General features: G+C 36.3%; 1 protein-coding gene and 1 long non-coding RNA gene across 4 annotated transcripts in view; both read left to right on the top strand.

Moving 5' to 3' along the window:
- Positions 1-204: 204 nt before the first annotated feature.
- The window catches only part of arhgap32a (Rho GTPase activating protein 32a), a 30,975-nt gene continuing 9,362 nt past the window's right edge, over positions 205-21,817 (top strand). The window contains exons 1-9 of one of the 3 annotated variants that reach the window (XM_082178850.1): positions 205-416; positions 3,254-3,440; positions 7,623-7,710; positions 7,798-7,892; positions 7,999-8,083; positions 18,746-18,832; positions 19,767-19,904; positions 21,057-21,149; positions 21,637-21,759. In XM_082178850.1, the coding sequence (XP_082034976.1) occupies positions 3,352-3,440; positions 7,623-7,710; positions 7,798-7,892; positions 7,999-8,083; positions 18,746-18,832; positions 19,767-19,904; positions 21,057-21,149; positions 21,637-21,759 (798 nt within the window). In that variant the 5' untranslated portion in view covers positions 205-416; positions 3,254-3,351. Of the gene's footprint in view, positions 417-3,253; positions 3,441-7,622; positions 7,711-7,797; positions 7,893-7,998; positions 8,084-17,028; positions 17,308-18,745; positions 18,833-19,766; positions 19,905-21,056; positions 21,150-21,636; positions 21,760-21,817 lie in introns of those variants that run through there. The other 2 variants (XM_082178849.1, XM_082178851.1) reach the window with 2 other exon arrangements.
- On the top strand, positions 8,092-9,572 carry LOC309505478. Its single transcript, XR_014208456.1, has 2 exons — positions 8,092-8,426; positions 8,469-9,572. It is a non-coding gene; the product is annotated as an uncharacterized lncRNA (long non-coding RNA).

Here is a 21,817-nt window from a genome sequence, read left to right as displayed (position 1 = left end):
TCATAATACACTTTAGGGCCAGAAAACAACAAAAAAAAATTCCTAAGGGAAGTCTTTAGACTTACTGCACCATATTCATGAATTGAAGGTTTTACATGTGTTCAAATCTCAGGTGGATGTTCTCAATAACGTGACAAACAGTTAAGTTTAGGTGAGTCCTAACTGAAATCCACCTTGCTCATGGCCACGCCCCCAAACACGCGCACTCATTTTATCAGGTGGTGCGTGAGAAAGAACTTTTCATGTGTCCTTCCGAGACCGAGCACATTCACTCACTCCCACAGATACCACACTGATTCACACACGATGAAGGATGCTTTTGTTTGACCCCTTTTCACACGATTCACACTAAAGTACAGAGGGATTCAACTCTTGGATCTCATTTGGGGGAGTAACGCTGAAACAATCACAGACAGGTGAGTGACTCGTGTTGATCTTTCCTCTTTTTGCTGGCGATTTAGGAAGCATCTGCACTTGTAAATATTATTATAAGACTTAGTATGTGTGTGTATGTGTATATATATATATATATATATATATATATATATATATATATATATATATATATATATACATTTTTTTGTGATATTGTATCCGTGCGTAAACATTGTGTCTAATATGCGCCGTGTTAAATTCCTTTAAAAACTCAATTTTATTCACTTCCCCTGGTTGAGTACAAGCACCCTAAAACTGTTTAGTCCAGTGTTACGAAACAGAGACACACACAACGAGCAAAGTCACATGATGTTGCCCATGACAACAGTGCGCAATTTATTACCAGCCAAAGCAATATTTTAACCACTATACGGTTCATTTCTTCACCTCCTTTTAGTCACGTTACAGTAACACACACAGTACGTGCGCATGGATATTATTTCCTGTCTGTAAACATTCCCCATCAGATATTCAGGATCCAAGACTGACTGACCGATGCCTGAAGGATTTCAAGACAATCTGTCGCTTAGCAACCACATCAATGTACATCAGCTTTCACACAATCCCATGCTCAAGTTGTATTAAATTATGTTCAACTGATTACTGAATTCTTGCTTCAAGCTAGTATTCAGTGAGCAGTTGAACATGATTTGCTTCACTTATATAATTTACACGTTGCAATTCCCCTTATATATAGCCTACATATTAGTGCTGTCAAATATAAAAGTTTGTGTTTATATATATATATATATATATATATGTATGTATGTGTGTGTGTGAAAAAAATAAAATAAAAAAATAAAATATATATATATACATAAATAAATAAATATAATGTACACATGAGGTTACACAAACGTTTATGTATATATATATATATTAGTTCTGTCAAATTGATTAATCGTGTGTGTGTGTGTGTGTGTATATATATATATATATATATATATATATATATATATATACATTTAAAAATATTTTAGTATTTGGAATGTCACTCCTTTGCTTTTTAATATCCTGATATATTTATATGACCGAAAAATCGAATCTCTAGGCTAACAGATTTTAAATCTCAGATTTTTTTATGTAGTCTCGGACATTTGGACCCCTTTGTATTCTGTTGTATATCAAAGCAGATAGACCATAAAACACATACTCTAATAACCTAAGCTTACTGTTCAAAATAATGAAATAATCATTATTAGAGTGTCCATACAGGCAGTGTGAATGGGTTTGGATTAATCACCGGAGATACTGTGTGCTTATGAAGGTGAAGTTAACCCTCTCAGGTGCCTGCATACACATATGGAGCTGTCTTTCCTGTCAGGGAAGGTTCATTCTGCTGAGTCAACATAAAGGTTCTCCCTGTCAGCACTTTTGACAGTAGGGCCAGAGTGTGAGAGGAATATTTTGTCGTTTTCTTATCTTGGTACTCTATCAGATCGTAAATTATGTGCACGTCAGTCTTCACAAGGTTTCTCTCTTTGAGGTGGTTCAACCGTCACTGTGGGTGTGGCTCAATATTCCAGGATTCCTTTTGTTTACTTCACACTTGAATTATTGATGGAGTAGCGTATTGCAACCTTGCTTATATAAGTCTTGTGTGAATCCTATTCATCACGGTCATGCATCACTAAACTGGCACAAACAGTCCTTGTTATTGATTTTCTTTAGGTTCATTTAGATTCAAGGTCCACAGTCACCAACTGATTTTTGCTTGAACTCAAATTAAATTTAGTGCATTCATTATCTGTTTGACTATATAGACTATATATATATATATATATATATATATATATATATATATATATATATATATATATATATATATATATATATATATATATATATATATATATATATATGTTTTTAAAACCAGTTTACCTGGGACATTTTTTAGAATGTCTATCAAAAATTAAACGCCAAAATGCTATTGTTGTTATTGTAATGTTGTAAGAAGCCAGCCATCCATCCATCCATCCATCCATCCAATAAATATATCTTTTCATGCATGCATCCATCCATCCATCCATCCATCCATCCATCCATCCATCCATCCATCTATCCATCCATCCATCCATCCATCCAATAAATATATCTTTTCATGCATGCATCCATCCATCCATCCATCCATCCATCCATCCATCCATCCATCCATCCATCCATCCATCCATCCATCCATCCATCCATCCAATAAATATATCCTTTTATGCATCCATCCATCCATCCAGTTAATATATTCATCCATCCACCATCCATCCAATAAATATATCCTTTTATGCATCCATCCATCCAATAAATATCCTTTTATGCATCATCCATCCAATAAATCTATCCTTTTATGCATCCATCCATCCATCCATCCATCCAATAAATATATCCTTTCATGCATCCATCCATCCATCCATCCAATTAATATATTCATCCATCCATCCATCCATCCATCCATCCAATTAATATATTCATCCATCCATCCATCCAATCCATCCATCCATCCAATCCATCCATCCATCCATCCATCCATCCATCCATCCATCCATCCATCCATCCATCCATCCATCCATCCATCCATCCATCCATCCATCCATCCATCCATCCATCCATCCATCCATCCATCCATCCATCCATCCATCCATCCATCCATCCATCCATCCATCCATCCATCCATCCATCCATCCATCCATCCATCCATCCAATTTATTTATTTATTTATTCGTTCGTTTATTGCAATGAATATAGCCTTTGATGCTGGTATGGCAATAAAAATTACGTCAATAAATCCACAATGTACTTGCGTGCATAACACATGTGCATGCCACAGGCCTTCATCCTTTGCCAAGGTTGGAGGTTTGTCTTAAAGCGAAGTCCGGTCTGGTCCCTCCCCTCACAGACGGGCAGCTGTTGCAGTGACTCAGTATCATGGAGGCGTGCAGCGGGACTGCAGCAGTGACACACGGCAGAGCTCCAACACCTCTGAGAGACGCATGCAGTCATGATCCCTGTGAAGGGTGAGTAACAGCCTGCATACTTCTCCTCTCAGTCTACTTCGGCAGCTGCGGTGCTCGATTATGGTTAGTTCTACCTCATAGTGTGCGTGTCTGTGTGTCTCTCTTGCAAGGTTAGATGAGGCATTTTCTTCACAACTGGCTGATTCTCTGCATAATCAGGTGCAGTGCATGTACTGGTTTTTGCACACACAGGCATTTTATGTGTCATGTGACTGGTCACCTTATTCTATTTCTGAGACAGCATATTTCAGCAGCACCGCATGCAGTAGATGTGAATTTGTCCCCTGAGAAGTAAATTACAGTGGTGATTTGTGTGCAACTGGTGCCCTACAGAGATGATAACAAGGACAGTCTTCAATGAACGTTTGTACTGTACCTCCTCAAGCAAGCAGGCATGGTTTAATGTAGTAGTCAATGAAGTGACGCTGCATTTACAGTATACTAACTATTCATTTATTCAAATTAACCTTATTAATATTTTAATTTATTTCTCCAGATACAACAAACATGTAGAAAAAAAAACATAAAACAGGAAACTATATAATAAACACTCCTGCAGACCCTTATCAAAGTTTAAAAGTGTCAAATAAAAAAAATACAAATAAGATGTGTACTATAATTTTTTTTACTTAATGGTATTACCACACGAGTCATGCTTTTTTTCCCTTCAAAACCATATTAAATTATGAATACAAAGAACATGTCACAGGTGGTTTAAATTAGTTTTTTTTTTTGTTGACTTTATGAGTATTCAATTTTGGCGAAAAATTATCAACATGCAAAACATGAAAAAGATGTGACAAATATCTAGTTTAAAAAAAAAAAATGTTACCAAAATGTCTCTTTATTTTTGTTGTGGCAAAAAAAGAGGAGACTAAATATTATGAATTGTTGTTTTTTTCTAAATTACATTCCAAATAACCTGTTAATTCGATGGCATAAGCAGCATTTTCTCAAATGACAACAGCCATGATTCATTATTTGAATTTATAATTTTGAGCAAAATATCCATGATTATATTAACCATTATTGTGCAGCATGACTGAATGTGACTAAAATATGACTAAAATGTCTACAAATTTCATTGCCTAAAATTAGACTAAAATGCCCAAAAACGGTTGACTAAATATGATAATAACTAACAAAGACATTTGACACAGGAACTAAGACTGAAAAAAATTGCTGACAAAATGATCATTATCGTGGACACTCTCATAATTCATATAATACATTCTCTTCATTTTTTTTTGTTTAGGATTTTTTTCTGATTTCCTTTAAAAAAGATCTAAAAATTATTTAAATCAAGTTGCATTCACTTGAAGCAAAATGACTTAATATATTAATTCTTGTTTTCTGAATAAAAGTAAAAAAAAAATCTAAATTGAGTTTGTGCTTAAAACAAGAAAAAATAATAATAATTCTGCCCGTATGGTAAGAATAATAAACTTGATTCAAAGGGAAAACAAAACTATTATTCTTACTCAACTAACAGATATTTTTCTTTTTTAAGCATCAATTCACCAATTTTTTGTAATGTTTTTTTTTTTTTTTTTATAAACAAGACAATATCTTGAGTCATTTTGCTTCTCAATCAAATGTATCTTGATTTAAGAATGTTTAGATATTTGTAGTGGAAAACAAGACAAAAATACTGAGTAAGAAAATCATTGTTTGCAGTTTTGACCCATAATTTGTTATTTGAAACTCACTATCCTGCCATAATGTTGCACCTGTGACTTTAAAATGGCAGTAAACTTTTGCCTCTTTCTTCCATGAACGGGATCAGGCATTTATCATTCAATCTCACGATGGTCTAATCTGCAAGAGGAGTGTAGGATATTCTGGAACAAAATCACTGACTCTGTCTTTTGTCTACTGAATGAATCGCCTAAACTCCAGCCTTTTATTCCCATTCTAAAGGCTTCCCAATCCTTAAAGCTGTTCCAGCTCACCTTTCCTTACCCCTGGAGTGCATCATATTTCAAGCCCTGTTCTTTGTTACTTAGGGTGGATTCATTTGTGACTGACTGATTGAAGCGATATCCTTGTGTGTATCAAAACGTACAATAGTGTGCTTTTTTACCACCACTGATCTGATCTTCTATGCTGTCTCCTTGTTTCGACCCTCTTGGCCATGTTCTCAGCTGCAGGGTGAAACTGGATAATGTTCTGGAGATTATCTGAAATGGGTGGATCATTTCATGAAGAGTAGATGTGAAAAAGAGTGAGATTTTATTTTTAGAAACAAGAAATTAATGAAACTTTTGAGTATAATTCATCATGTTTGGCTTATAAACTGTTATTCTGTCACATAATAGGTTTGTACATAATCTGATTGATCACAAGAGTGGTTTAACTACTACACATCCCAAACAGCTTTACTAACGGTCTAAAGACATTATATAAGGTCCACAGTAATGGAACATTGAAAACGCATTAGGACTGGCATGTGTGTTTAGCACCTTTACTCTTGTGTTATTGACACAGCTTGGCCTTGGTCAAATTGTAGCTGGTTGTTTGCTTATTTCCTCACTTAGAGGTCATGAGTTCAGTGTAATGAGTGGTGCCTCTCAACTTGGTTAGTTGATTGCCGGCATGTCCTGCTTGATTAGGCAGCCAGAACTGTGAGGAAAGGAACTGGGTCAGAGGGTATATATCCAACGGAGCTGTGGCTCAGCTCTGCACATGTCCAGGACATAAATGAGCTGCTGGCTTGTGGGGACCTGGGTTTAAGTCTACAAAAAGTTAAACTGCCCCTGTTATGCTTTTTCAAATATTTTACCTTTCATGCAGTGTGTAATATAGCTGTTTGTAAATGTAAAAGGTCTGCAAAGTGCACGATAATGGAGTTTTTGTCTCCCAAAAGAAAGAAGCGATTCTGAACTGCCTGAATTGAGTCACCAGTAATTCCAGTCTCACTTCCTCTTACAAATCTATGAAGGTTTGTAACAAATTTGCATAGCTCTAGCCTTTGCTCTTCATTGGTTGTCGGTAAACAGCATCTACTTTGCCCCGTCCTCAAACACTGTAGTTGTAGCTGAGGCCTGGAAGAATTTGGTTTGTGTTACCGACATGTTGAGAAGATGAAGATGCTGTTTTCTCTGATTGATACGGTACAACCGACGCCATTGTTATTGTTCGTATCGCTGTGAATTCAGATATGGTAATGGGTGTTTCGTTTCTCACACACACTGTAAGTGGTAGACCAATGGAGGGGTTTAGAGAGCCCAAATCTTTGAAGGAACTGTTTTCAGACTCTAAGAAATTAGGTGATGTGCAATCAATGTATTATAAGAAAATGAAATGTTGTTTGATCTTGGATTCCTTGACATACTACATTATTGAATGTCACCTGAGAGAAGTTTGTCTTTCATTGGAAGATTGGGTTGCATTTTCATTTAATGCTGAATTGAAAATCCTTACTCACCCTCATGTTGTTGTCTTCTATCGAACACAAAAGATGTAGCCCTATACTGCATTTGTGAGTTATATTCCAATTCGTCTGAAGTCATACGATAGTTTTTGTTTTTGCTGTGACATATTGTTGTGCCAAGTTTAAATGAATGAGTTTTGAATGAATGAGATTTGAAAATTATGGCAGCAGGATTATAATTTTTCAACAAATAACGACTTAAGGCTGGAAAAACGTTTAAAATCTAAACAGATTTTGTCTGAAGCAAAAAACTAGTTTGTTCCCATAATACTCTGATTTTCTGTGAAATCGGTTAAGTCCGACTGCCCAAAATCTGCAGAATGCTATGACTTTTTCTGCAACTAGCGAATCAGTGCAAAGGTTGTGTAGAGTATTCCAGCATGTAAGTTTTGGTCTGTTCCTCATTCAAAGCTATTGTGTGGATTCAGAAGACCTGGAATATAGTGTACCAGGCATATCGATGGCTTTTAAGAAGATTTTTGGAGTTGACAACCTCTGATCACTGAATGATTTCATGGATTGGAAAAGAGCAGCATGAACATTTTACAAAACATCTTATTTTGTTTTCTACAGAAGAGTAATAGAAATTTGAGTCGTTTTTGGGTGAACTATTCCTTTAAGACAATCCTAGTTCAGGAATTTCATTGGTGTTATTGCTTTGTGCCGAGTGGTGCTATGCAGTGGTATGTATGTATGTCGTAGCATAAGCTTATTTCAACATAGCCCTCTCTGATTCTCTTTTCTTTAAGGCCCCACCCAGAGGAGGATGAGGGGGAGGAAGATAGGAGCTTGCAGCCAGCAGAGACTGCAGGCTGGGAGGACGCCATAGCTGTTATGGTGCGTCTGTGTACTTGATTTCTGTATGTCATGCTTCCAGCATTTAGAGTGCTGTGTAATCGTCTGTTTGTGTGTTCGTATATGCAGGCACGAGGAGCGCCGATTGTCCATGAACTGCCTGCAGAGTCTTCTCTGCGCTCATGTGTCAGTACGGCCAGCATGAAGGTCAAGAACGTCAAAAAGTAGGTGTTTATATGTTAAAAGGAAGGTTTCTATAGAATTAATTTTCTGTTTCGTCTCCTTCAGACCTACGGAGAAGAATACTGATGAGCTCTTTTTGTTTTGCAGACTGTCCCTCACCAAAGGCCATTTTCCCAGGCTGGCAGAATGTGCCCACTTCCACTATGAGATTGTTGACTTTGGCTCTGTGCAGGTGAGGGTTTTTATGGTAAATACAGTCCCGTTGAAGGCCATGATCGCTCATGGTTGAGGGGAATGTGTTAATTAGGCTCTGTGGTCTTGGTTTCACTGGTAGCAGATTATCCATCATGTTGAAATCAGGGCTGAGGTTTAAGTTACAAGCAGTCCACATTGGTCTCTGTCTGGTTATTTGCTATCCTACGCTGACTGGAAAACATCTTGGCTAGCTGTTTCAATTTCAACGTTATTTTTCCTCCCCAAATTGTTAAATATATACAAGTGTCCATTTCCTCAGATAATAGCAATATCTGTAAACAGATGACTCTCCTCAAGTGTATATGTATGTGTGTGCGTGTGTGTGTGTGTGTGTGTGTGTGTGTGTGTGTGTGTGTGTGTAGAAATGCATCCTTGCTGAATAAAATGATTAATTTCTTTAAAAAAAAAGAAAAAGCCATTCTGATCCCAAACTTTTAAATGGAAAATGGAAATATAGGTTTTGTTTAAGCTTTAATTGGCCATATTGTACACTTTATATATGTCTCCATGTCAGTTGGAGCAGTCAATGTAAAACTAGGAAAATGCTATTTTATCATAAACTTCTTAATTGTATTCAAAAATGATTTGTACAGGTATATTTTGAACAGTCAAAAAATTTATTTAAACAAGTTTCAGCTGTTAAATATCATTTAATTGTTCCTGACTCAAAAATATGCATTATCATTTTTGAAAAGATTTGATAAAATTCCTTTTTTTTAAGCTTTACTTTATGTTCTTATGCAAATGTTCTGGTATCAGCACTTTATCAGGGCAGGCCAGGATGCTGCATATGCTGCGTATGTTAATGTGTTGATATGTAAATGTAGGCGGTCATATGTTTAATATCTTCATAGTCACTATGATGATTAATGACATTAATAGCTGTGGTGGACTTAAAATGGAGATTTCCATTAGTTACATTCACTTGGCAGCCATTTTGGTTACACCCTCAAGCCACTAAAACTTTTTCAAATCACACTAAACTTTTTTTTTTTAGCCTAGTCCAGTTATGTGCATTCTCGAGTAAACAAACTTTATCACAAAAGGCACTTTTAACTAAAAGATGTGATTTCCATTCCATATATGCCACTGTATTCAATCTGTGGTCAGTCTGCTCCCCCTCTTCCCCCCATACTGTCTCTGCTAGAACATCAAACTAGGCTTCTCCATTTTTATTTCAACATATCAGGCCAAAAACATGTTTTTGTCCAGCCAGGTTTTGCTATGCTGATGGGTTCCAGCAGAGAGCAGCAGATATCGTTTCCAGTAAATACCACAGAGTCCCTCCTCAGCCTTTTTACTGTATGTACAGTATACTGTTCTGAGAACTGAGGGTGTTGGTTTTGATGCATCATGAACAGCTTACAGTGCCATAGATGACGGACAGGAAGTTTGCCTTCATGTCTCACAGCTCTTTGCTCTTCGCCTCCATCATCTTGTGTGTTTCACCTCTCAAGGTCACAGACTCCTGTGCTTTTAGATCGCATTCAATCTTTTGACTGCGTCACACTGACACACAGTGGCCGGTGGCTGGAGGAGTCCAGACTCATGCATGGACCAGAAAACAGACACTCTACTGTGTCTGTACTGAAAACAGTTAAATAAGACATTTGATGTTTGTTTCAGAAGGAATGTTGTGCTTCTCTTTTGTTGCTTTCAAAGCTCATGGGCACATTTCAGCAGTTTAATAATGCTATATCAGTGAACACGTATCAGATAGCAGCAATTTTAACCGCATGGTGCCTTTTGTATGGACTCTAGATAGAAACCTTTTTTGTGCGGATGACAACTGAACAAAACTAAAAGATCATAATAAATGAGCTGAAGGTGATGAATTTTGCACTTTTTAATATTGTTTTTCAATATTTTTTTGCCTTTTCTTTTCAGGGCAAAATACATATTTTTAAATATCCTCCTTAAGATATCCTCCTAATATCATTAAGATATCCACATGATGATTTATATTTATTTATATAGGTTTATGGTTAAAACCATAAAAAAAATCCAAATTGGCACACATTTTTGTATTATATGTGCAAAACAAACTTTATTCATTTTTTTTTTTTTTTTAAGCTGCCTTATTTTATGTAAACAGAAACCCTGACCGTGTGCATTTTGTTCGCGTATGTGAGAGATGAAATATGAGAGAGATGCACGTTTTGCCTTCAGGTCATTTGATCAGATATCACTACACAGAAACTCATATTTTAGGTTTCACTATATGTATTTCAGTAAAAGCTTTTTTTTCTACTTTGTTATGTAGTGAAACCTAAATCACTATCAGTGGCCCCAACAGTATTTCGCCACACTTAGTCAACATTTGTTTGCAGCTGACTCTGGTTTCATATTATATTGTCTAATACATTGACATTCATACATTTTCAAATGTAGTTTAAGCTTCCATAAACTTTTTTAGATCACTAGAATAAGCTTGTCTGTGTTTAGTCCTAGAATAGGGTATTGAGTTAACATCCGTTCTGTGGCGTCTTCGTGTATACCTTTGATGCATTCCCAGAGGTGGTGTGAATGTTCCACATTCCTCGGCTCAGGTTTATTGAGGAGCTTTCAGGATCCCTGCCTCTTCCTCACTAGTGCAGAGAGAGATAGAGGAAGAACTGGGCCAAATTCAGTGATGCTGCAATGAGCTTTTACTGATCTCAGAACAGTCACCTTCATCTCCATATGAGCAGCTAGTTGGGACATTGATTAAGTCTCTGTTTTCGGCTATAAATCACCTCAGACGGAGGGAAGGGCCTCATGTGGCGCTGCAGCCCTCACTCACCACCATTTCATTAGAATGGACCCAAACCTGCAGGTTTCATCAGGTTCCACAAACGGTGCTTCTGGCCTGTGGGAGAGGGTTTCCAGTAAGTGGATCTATCTTGAAATATTGATACTTCTGCTATCTGAGCTTAATCTGCTTGGATGATAATACTACTAGGTGGGCAACATCAAGATTTTATAATGAAACAGCAATGCATCAAGTCAGTTTTACTGAAAACTCATGATCAAGAAGTCTCGTAGAATATGATATAGATGGATCCAGATCCAGGATGTACATTATAAAGTGGGTCAGTGCTGGATTATATGATTTATCATATTTTTGGAGTCTGATTAATTTCTGATCTTTATGACTCTCGGCACTCCTCTTTAGGGGAAGATGCATTACGTGATTGAATTGCTGACAATCCTTGTGTAAATGATGGCACTGTACTGTAGATGGGCTGTGGCTCCAGATGGAGAAAGGTCAACTCATGATCACTGGGTTACTTTTTCTAGCTTTTATGTAACTTAAGGAATTTCCTTTTGGATTATTGCTACCTCTGTTTGAAAAAGCTTTTGCTTCAATTTATTACTTGAGTGGAATTTTAATCCACGGATTGTGTGACGTAAACAATCAGTTCAGTCCCGGTGTGGCTGTTGACCTTTGGCGTCTGCTTTTTACCCTTTTCCTTCACACACTGTAAAAATTAAAGGTGCCTCGAGGAACCTTTTGGGGTTCTTCACTTTGCCACACCGGCGGAACCGTCTGTAGATCCTCTAGGCACCCTTTAAAAAGGGCCAGTTCTCTGAGGAACCACACAGGTTTCCTGAGGAACTCTTATATGAAGCACTGTGTGGAACCACTTTGGGTGCCTCCAGGAACCAAATTTCAATTTTTATTTATTTATTTGGATTAAATTAATTTCACGTTGCTACTACGGTTACCATTAACTTCTATTATAATAAACAAACTGAACCAAATACAAAATAAGAATTGTTTATTACATATTTTAGATCCATTTTAATACATACACTTCAATGCACTTGGGGAAAAAAAGCTAGTAATAGATTAATATCAATGAATACACACAAAAAAAATGGTATAATACATAAGTAACATGAATAATCAGCCATGTGTATACAACAGGCCACACAAGAAAAGACATCTCAACAAAATGCATAGAAAACACATGTTCCATGTAATAAATCAATGTAAAAAAATTAAATTGACTAATTAAAAATGTCCATGTTCACTTAATTTTAAAACGTTTTTCCGTTCGCTTAAGTCTGACGCCACTGTTTCCAAGTCCAAAAGCTCTCTCAGATGCCAAAAACAAACAACAAACAGTGCTAATATACACTCATTGTTTTGTAATATTCCTGAAAATTATGATCCTAACCTTTATCTCTATTCCAAAATCTCAGATGGTTTAGTTATTCAGCTATTTTGAATTATAAAATGTTGAGGTCTGGGATGCCGTGAGACTGGAGACTGTAATGTACACTATGGCTTTTGAAAAGCTTAAATGTGTGACTTGAATCAACAGTTCCCATAAATGGTTGTTGTGTATTCTCAATATCTAGAAACAAGATAAAGGAAGTAGAAGTAGAGGCTTCGACCCAGAAACAGTATTCCTTATGTCACAACAATCAGAAAACATTTTCCATTTGAACAGAGTTAAGGTGCAGTAAAATTATCTGTTGTTCTGTGAATGTTCACTGGTGAATTCAGTCATTTCAATAAGAATCCACACGATCAGCAATTTTGTGTGGTGCTTCATACATTACATCGCTACACTGCTGACAATGGTCAATGGACCTTTTTGCCTGTGTCATTTCACGAAATTCACAAATGTGACGCACCTTCACTCACTGCAACATAAAATGCAATCAATTATAAAATCTTCACAAGGGACATGTGAGGTACTTAACGAGTTAGAAAAGTGAAAAAGTGCATCAGCTTCATTTTCTGTTTGTTTTTCCTCTTTTCTGGTGGATGGTCCAGGCACTTCAGTGATTTTCAGGTCTACAGGAGGATTTTTATTCTTGTTCAAACTTGTATTTCAGCTTACCGAGATCCCTGCAAAGTACAAAAGTTACTGTTAGTAAGGTTATTAAAGTGATAGTTGTGAAATTTTTATAATTTTCTCAGCCTTGTGACATTCCAAACCTGTTTGACTTTCTGTCTGTGGAACCCAAAAGCAGATCTCAGGCATTATGCAACCCCAGTCACCGTTCGCTTTCACTGCATGAAACACAAGCAGAAAAAAATTGTGTAAATCATTCATGAAACCATTCTTATGTACACTTGTCTAGTTCAATTCAATGCATCAATTTATGTAAAAATGGTTAAGCTCCAAAAATGTCCCAGAAAAGATCCTAAAAATAATCAATGAATTCACAACTCATGTGTTATGGTTTGTGTTGTAAGTCTTATGAAGCCATTTAATAGCTTTTTTCTTTTTTTGTCGAAAAAGACCAAACTTGAAGTTATAATTCAGGGTTCAAATGTCTTATATTCAAATGCATATGATTAAGGTATAGCCTATAAAAAATGCATAGCATTATTAGCTCCAAACCTGTGATATTACATGAATGTAACATGAATGAGATTTGAGAGCATGAGGGAAGAAGATTTTCAGAGAATAACTGATTAAAAAACACAAGTACACAGTCAAACAATACAATTGCACACAGAGAAAGTTCATAGTAATAAAGTACTTGCATGTGGTGCAGGTACTTACTATAATTTAATGTTGCCACTGAAACATTGTACTGGTTGTTCTGGGGAAACAAAATAACAAAGCTGATTATTCACAACAAAATATTTATTGACCACTAAATGGATTCAAAATGGTATTTGAGAGAATGAGGGCACCTGTAGTAAGTAAAGTTAGGCTAAACAAAAACAGACCAAACTATATTAACCTGCTTTTGTTATTCATAACAAACGCCAATGACGACAGCAGGAATCAGCTAAATTAGTTAGGCTGTATATCAGCAATTTGAAGACACAGTTGTACAGAATATGTTGAATTGAATGACTAACTTTAAATCAATCTAAGACAATAAGTCAATAATTTCCATTTGTTCATTAGATCAACGTAGTTAGCATCGCGGCTAAAACCTTCATACCAGATAGATACTGTACAATAAACGAGTGGTAAACACTGTAAAAACGTAGTAATGTATAATCAATTTAGTTTATATATGTGTGTGTTTGAATATATAGTAAGTATTTATATTTCTTTGGCGAGTTTACAAACCTTGTAACGGACAGCCGAACAAACGGCGGAAGATGCGGCAGGCTTTGATGAGGAGAGCCGTTACTTTCAAACTCGATGACGTCGATCAGCTGAGCTTTGTTGCGCGCGAGCAGCGCGAGCAACACTGAAGTGACGACAGCAGAGGAATAGCAGCAGTTTCGTGACTGAATAAAACCTTTATCCTCCTGGTTCTTCTTCTTCAAATAATAATTTATGAAGAAGTAAAAAAATATTATTTTATTACTATTATTTATTCAATAATAATTAATGATTTTTTATTATTAATATTATTATTATTTAGTGTTGTTGTTTAAGGTTTAAATTAATCAATAAAATAGGCCTATACTAAATAAATGTAAGCTACCCTGGTGAAAAAGACGTAGGCTGCTGTTAAATGTATTTAAATGCATCAAAGTAGGTTATATTTGTATTGAAGGCCTACTAAAAACACACTCAAGTACATTTTTAATAGTAGCCTACGTATTTTTCACCTGGGTATACTGAATCAAACTTAAGTAATAATAGGATAATAATAATATCATTCTGGCCTCACTGAACCATTGGGTTCCTCCAGATGCTGGCTTTAACATAAGAGATCTTCCAGGAACCACTTAAATGTTAAAAGATCTTCCAATAACCCTTTTATCACATTCAAGTTCCTCTATTTTCCCCCAAAGCACTTCGAGGTCTCATAGTAATGAAAAGGTGACTCCAGAACCTCTGAACTAAATACAAAGTGCTTAAAGGATCCCATAAGTTCCAGCAAGAACCTCAAATATTGTCAATGCTCCTCCAGTAACCCTACTATAGGAGAAAGAGCTTTGAGGCACTTAAATTACATTTTTAAGTTCCTTGAGTATCCGACAGGATATTTGAGGCTCCTTTAGTTTTTACAGTGCAGTTTCTGCAAACTTAAATGCATTAATGTCTTTTATTCAATGTTACAAGTTTTGAGTTGATGCACATGATCTCAGGTTTTCATAGATTCAGCCAAAAAAAAAAAAAAAAAAAAATTTGGCATGTTTTTACAAGAGGAATTTTCCAAACTAGTGGTTTAACAAGGGCCTGTCATGGAGAGATTGCAAAGACTCGACTGGAGATTTACACCACAGCATTCAGGTTTTTTTAAAGAATGTTTTAGGCCATTTATATGTGAGTTTGACAACTCCTTGAATTTGTCAAAATAACATAAACATTTAAAATGTATAGTCTTTCTCTTCTGGGAAAATGACCCAAAAATATCGATGACACGCGGGAAGTTCCTACTTGCGAAATCATAATTACAATGTGCATTCAAGTGATTTTGGTCAGAATAACATTGACTCAATGGCAGTGGTGTAAAGTATTTGAGTGAATATAGTTACAGTAGTTACTGTACTTTGTAGTTTTATTGAGTATCAAAGATATTAGCACCTTTTACTCTCTTCTTGACTACATTTTTGAATGTGTACTCTTTACTACAGAACATTTGTGATGAGTAGTGCAATTACTCTTTACATTTTACATGGCACCTAACTTTTTCTGCATCACTTTATTTCTGCTATAAAGAAGCGACATTAAAGGTACTACATCTTGTGCGTTTTGCCCTTACTCACCCAAACTTGTCAACAAGGCTATACTTTACACAAATGTGTGTGCATTAGTGTAGTTGCTGAATCACAGGTGTTTCATATGAGATGGGGCCGAAACCAGCACATCCAGTGCAAGTAGTCTTTGACTATTTCATTTTACTCAACATTATTTTATTTATCCGTTGTATTAAAGCGATCTTTTTGAAGGATATTGGTTTACTATGGCCTTTTTGAGCACTTGAGCTCAACTGAGACTTGAGTGTTTGTAGACGTTTAAGAGGCTGTTGTGTCGACCTTGATTTATTGCAATATTGAGGTGTTCAGTTTTATTTTAGAAAATAAACATGTGATTTGCTCTCCTTACAAATCAACTGTTTCTTGTTTTTCCCTGGCATCTCTCTTGGGTGCTGAAGACTTGTGCATCTTTGAGCCTACATTCACTATGAGTAAAATACTTTAGTATTGTTAAAATCAGATTCTCTAAGACTTTTACTCAAGTCGTATTGAAATTGGTGACTTGTACTTTTACTCAAGTATGGTTTTCAGATACTCTTTAAACCTCTACTCAGTGGTCAATTTGCAGCTTTCATTTCAGTTTATCATATCCAGACAAAGATATGTATATGTGTGTGTGTGTGTGTGTAGAGATAGATAGATAGTCATGATTGCTTTTTGTGTTGGGAGTCTATCTGTTGACTTTTAAAAAGGACAATTCCTCTCTTCATATGTCCCATCCCAATTTACTCTTTCAATATAGGAAACATGTCAATACAGAAAAGTTAAATGGTGTAAATTAAACCATTTAATGGGGTCTTTACATGTCATTGAAATATGTTTTTGTTCTTGAGAGGATTATCTTGCAGAACGTAGGCAGAAATTGGCAAAGACATTTCTCCTAAACAACAAAATCATCAAAAAGGGAGCCTATATAAAATTCTATGATCATTCTATGATACTTTTGAAAACATTTTTTTTTTTTTTATAATTTATATTATATATTGTTTTAGATTTAGATTTTTTTTAAAGGATATTTTTTTTGTTAAATAAATAGTCACCACTGGATGTCTGATGTAGAATATTCATCCCAAAACATTGATGCATCCGTCCTGTTCTGAGCTCTGTATCAGAGAGCATAGCTCCTTTCTGCATGGATCCAGTGGGAGGACCAACATTCAGCGCAGGGAGGGGCTAAGAAGGTGAAGGTGGTGGGGAGGGGGGTGGTGCTCCATTTCTATATTTGTCCTTTTCCTCAGTTGTAATTAGAAACAGCATCATGCACATCCCTCTACTGCAGGAGATGAAGATGGGAAAAGGTCTGTGTTTTCAGACAGGACGTGTTTTCACTGCAGCACACTGCTGATTTTCATTCCGCTCTGAATCCGGCCATTTGTTTTTGATGAGCTGGGCTGACTGAGCACAGGCTGCTGGTCTGTGGGGGTGTGTGTGACGGGTTACTGCGTCTGCGTGCAGCAGCCATGCAGAACATCAGCAGAGAGGCTGAATAAGGAAAGGCTCAGGTGTGAGACGGTAGGGAAATCTTGGGTTGGATCTGTCAGAATGGGCCTGAGCGTGCCGAATAAGGCAAGACAGACGGCGTATCAGTGAGTATCCATCCGTTTCATTCAGAATAATTAGAACCACTATGAGGAAATTAAAATCCTTGCCGCCTTTGTCATGTGGTTTTACTATTGTTTATATATACAGTGTATATATATTACACTACACTGTTTATCATTTTTTGTGATGTTCTCTAGTTGCAGTATTTTTGTCTCATTGTACCACAGAAATTGTGAAAGAAAATATTTATATTTTCAGAGGCTCCATCTTGAATTAAGTTTTTATTTTTGTGTTATTATTTTTCTTACACCATTGGCAAATTTTGATTTACTAAAGTATGTAAGATTTAGTTTGAAAACAATTATACATTTAATTCATTATTTAAAATAAGTCTTAAAATCTTGCATTTCATGTCAATTTACTTTGTTAAAGCTTTATTTATTGATTGGATGGATGGACGGATAGATAGATAGATAGATAGATAGATAGATAGATAGATAGATAGATAGATAGATAGATAGATAGATAGATAGATAGATAGATAGATAGATACTTTTATTGGTAGGACAAAAATCTGATTTGGATTTCTAGTGCTTTTGCGTTTTTTTTTGTTTTTGTTTTTTTTACCAGCTTTGTTGATCCAAAATCTTCTAATTCAATTAGATGCATTAGGATGCAAAAATTCTACATTAATGTGCATTATTTTAATGAACTTATTTGTGCTTAGAGGGAAGATTGGGACGGATCTACTGTAAATCAAGTGCTTATCCTGCAGTTTGTATTACTTTACTGAACTGCAATTGCTAAGTAGGTCATTAAAGCTTGTGTAAGTTTCTGTTAGTTTTATATATAAATAATCAATGCTTTAATTTGTTTAATGCACCTTTGAAGTGGCTCAGTGTTGGATCGGCATTTTCTATCAATTAAAGGGACGCAGTTCTTGTCTTTGGTGTGTGTGTGTGTGTGTGTGTGTGTGTGTGTGTGTGTTGAATGATGCATGGGGAGTCTGCATTACTGAGATGATGCAGAGAAGTAAATTACAGCAGACACTACAAAGACAGCACTGCCTCTGTGTGGAGTTTACCAGACTAGATGCTTCATTTGCATATTGAAACCCCTGAATCACAGCAGCTTATGGAGTCAAGGGTCGAATCCCATTTGCAGGGACAAAAAGATGTTGTGATGTTTTATAGAGCACAATAATACACATTGTACACATCTATAAAACATCACAACATCTTGCTGGGCTCAGCCACCAGCTGTGGAAACTTCTGAGGAAAAGGCTTGATGAAGTTCCACTGGAACTGCTACGCCATTGTTTTGGGAATATTCCTTGATGTGTTGGCTTTCTAAAACCAGAAAGAATCAGGCACTATGGATCAGGGGTGGTATACCTGCAGTCCTTTTTCTTTTTTCCCTTTTATGTATTTGTAGATCTCTTGTTGTCTCTGTGTCACCAACTAATCAAAACTGTCTCCACAGCTGTCTTTACCTGAGGATCGGAACGACCTCTCACACAATGGCCTGGACTCAAAGGAGTTAGTGTATCTGGTCCAGATATGTTGCCAGGTAAGCTTGTTTCACAGGGGGAAAAAAAATCTGAAAAACTAAAACCTCTGTATCCATTACTGAAAAAATATCATCCCAGGATCACTGATTTGTTATGGCAACAGAGCAAAAGCTAAGCCCGCTGCCATGCTAAGAAAAATGGTGAAGTTATAAAAAGACCTTTTAAGAGCTTCAGATCAAACAGGCAGGCCAACCGCATGCAGTCTGCACAGCAATTTATCCATTTCATGGAATGCGTGTGGATTTAGGAAAAGACAGGATTTTCGAAGAGGATTTTGAGGCGGAGATGAAGACAAAGCTGTAAATGTAAATACTCTTGGTCCTGCATTACTTTCCATTCCGAAACAATGGCGGTGTTTTTTGCTCTGGGAGGGTTTTGTACTCATCCACAGAACTTCTAGAAATATGAATTCAGAGCCCATTTTTTTGTGCTGGTGAGTGTGAGAGCTGGAAGGATTTAGCAGAGTCCCGCTCTGCTGTTTCTAAACCACTGGAGCAAATCTCTGTATTGTTTTTACAGCTGTTTGAAGTCCACAAGACACGGATCCTTCAGAAAACATTCTATTATGCTGATTTGGTGCTACAAAAACATTCCTTAATGTTATCAATGTTGACAACAGTTGTGCTGCTTTATATTTTTGTGGAAACCGTGAAACATTTTTTCTGAATTCTGAATTCTGGTCCTTACTGACCCTTTTGACCAATTTTATGCGTCCTTGCTGAAAAATTCGAATGATTCCCAAATTTTGTAAACAATATGCTGTATGCCATAATTATGATTTTATTATTATTTTGGAAAATATTCTAAAAAAAAAAACACTTTTGTTTGATCATCCATTTTGAATGGTTTCTCAAGGAGATTTGAAGATCAGTCTAACTCTTTCTTTGTTCATAATTCATGTTCTTTCTTTATTCCCTCTCATTTCTGTTATAGGGTCGTAAGTGGACAGTGAGGCGTACGTATGAAGAGTTTCGTGTTCTTGACAAGCACCTCCACCTCTGTATCTACGATAGAAGATTCTCTCAGCTTCCTGAACTGCCCCGAATAGACAGCCTGAAGGACAAAATCGAGGTAGGTTCACCTCACATTTATAGTTGCAGCTTATAAATTGAGTACAATGTCTGCATGTATCCTTGGTGAAGACAATGCATTGCATTAAGTGTAGTGAAAATTCTAAATGTTGGACGAAAAATGGTGATGTTAATGTAATCCATTTAATATTGAAGTATTGATTAAAATTTGTTTTTTAATTAAAAATGACCATTTACTCAATAGAATGGTTAGAATAATCGTTAATCAAATTAACTTCCCCTACCTCAATTCATCAATTCTCTTCTCTGATAATGATTTACTGGTGTGAGGCCGGGACAACTATTCAGCGATCCAAGAAATTTCCAGTGGACAAAATGAACTGGCAAAAATATATATTTTTTTTTTGTTGAATCGCAGTTTCACTTGGAAATTCGTCACAATAGGATTTTTTTTTTGCAAATCTTGTTTCATGCCAACTTTAAAGCAAAAAAGTACTTGTTTTCGTTTTGCATATATATATTTTGAATGTACATATCTTCAGGTATTTAAGTAGTTTAAGAGTGATTCAATTACATCATTCACAGAGCTTCATAGGAGTGGACGGATGCTAAAGAGTTCTTTTGGCAGGATTTGCTTGTTTCAATTCTCTGATTGGTGGAGATTTCTCTGCAGAATCATTGGTGATGTAGTTTTTCACCAGGAATTCTGCTGTTGAACACGATTATTTAAAAAATAAGTTGAAATAATGCAGGATAAAGGCTTCAACAAAAGCATATACTATCAACTAACAACCTCATATCTCACAGCAGGCATGTCTTGGATGAAATGAATGGGATTTTTACTTCCAGAGCTCGCTGCACTCTATTGTGTAGTTAGCTTAGCGATATGCTAATGTCAAGCTCACTATGCTTCTTGTGCCAGTGCTCTATTTATGTGTCACATAGTGTTGCTGCCTTTGTAGCACGTGTCAAATCATTCTTGTGAGGTTCATTTCAGTTAGAATGCTCCATTAGAAGGTACAATGTTTGCCTATATAGATAGCAGTCAACAAGGCCACTCACTAGGCTTTGGAACAGAGTTGTTGTGTTGGATCAATGGATTATATCTCAAAGGGACCACAATGAGAGTGTTGAAACTTGTCTCTTTGTTTATGATCCCTTCTCTGTGTCTGTTTTTTCTTCTTCTCTGTAGACACTTTCCCAGATGATTACTGCGTACATTTCCCGTCTCTCAGCCATCGCTGATAACAAGATCAACTGCGGGCCAGCACTCACATGGATGGAGGTATAAATGTCACTCCTGTTTGTTTACCTACACTACACCTGAAGGCTTCCTGTGGCTGCCTGCCCAAATCCTGTCTCTTAAATACAGGTGCAATTGCCAGCAAATTGACTATAGTGTATTTAACAAAAGAGGTTTCACACCTTTATTTTAACAACGGTAAATTCCTCACAATGTCTCATAAAACACAAACCCATTTTAGTACAGACTTCAGACCTTTGTGTATAATACAACAGTTCACACCCACTTTCTTGTATCTAGTTAGTCATTAACAAGGATAGTAGATACCTGACTCAACTTGTCTCAATGTTCTCAGTCCATAAGCTGTTGCTTGCTCTTTCCAAGCGTCTTGTGTATTTTCCACACTGACGTTGCACCTTTCAGGTCATCGTAAAAGGGAATATGAAATCACTACATAAGGTGATGTTTTATTGGTTACTGATTATATGCATGTTCATATGTTTTGATGCATCTTTCTTCACTCTCTTAGATTGATAACAAAGGGAACCACCTGCTGGTTCACGATGAATCATCTATTAATGTTCCCGCTGTAGCTGCGGCCCATGTCATAAAGCGTTACATCGCCCAAGCAGCAGATGAGCTGTCTTTTGAGGTATGGTTATAGTATCATTATACAGTATATGGGTTTGGTTTATAGTAAGTTTTTGGAG

This window comes from Leuciscus leuciscus (genome assembly GCF_965113295.1).
Source record: "Leuciscus leuciscus genome assembly, chromosome: 9".
Lineage (NCBI taxonomy): Eukaryota > Metazoa > Chordata > Actinopteri > Cypriniformes > Leuciscidae > Leuciscus > Leuciscus leuciscus.
The sequence above is the reverse complement of the archived record's forward strand: the minus strand, read 5'-3'. Positions and strand labels throughout refer to the sequence as shown.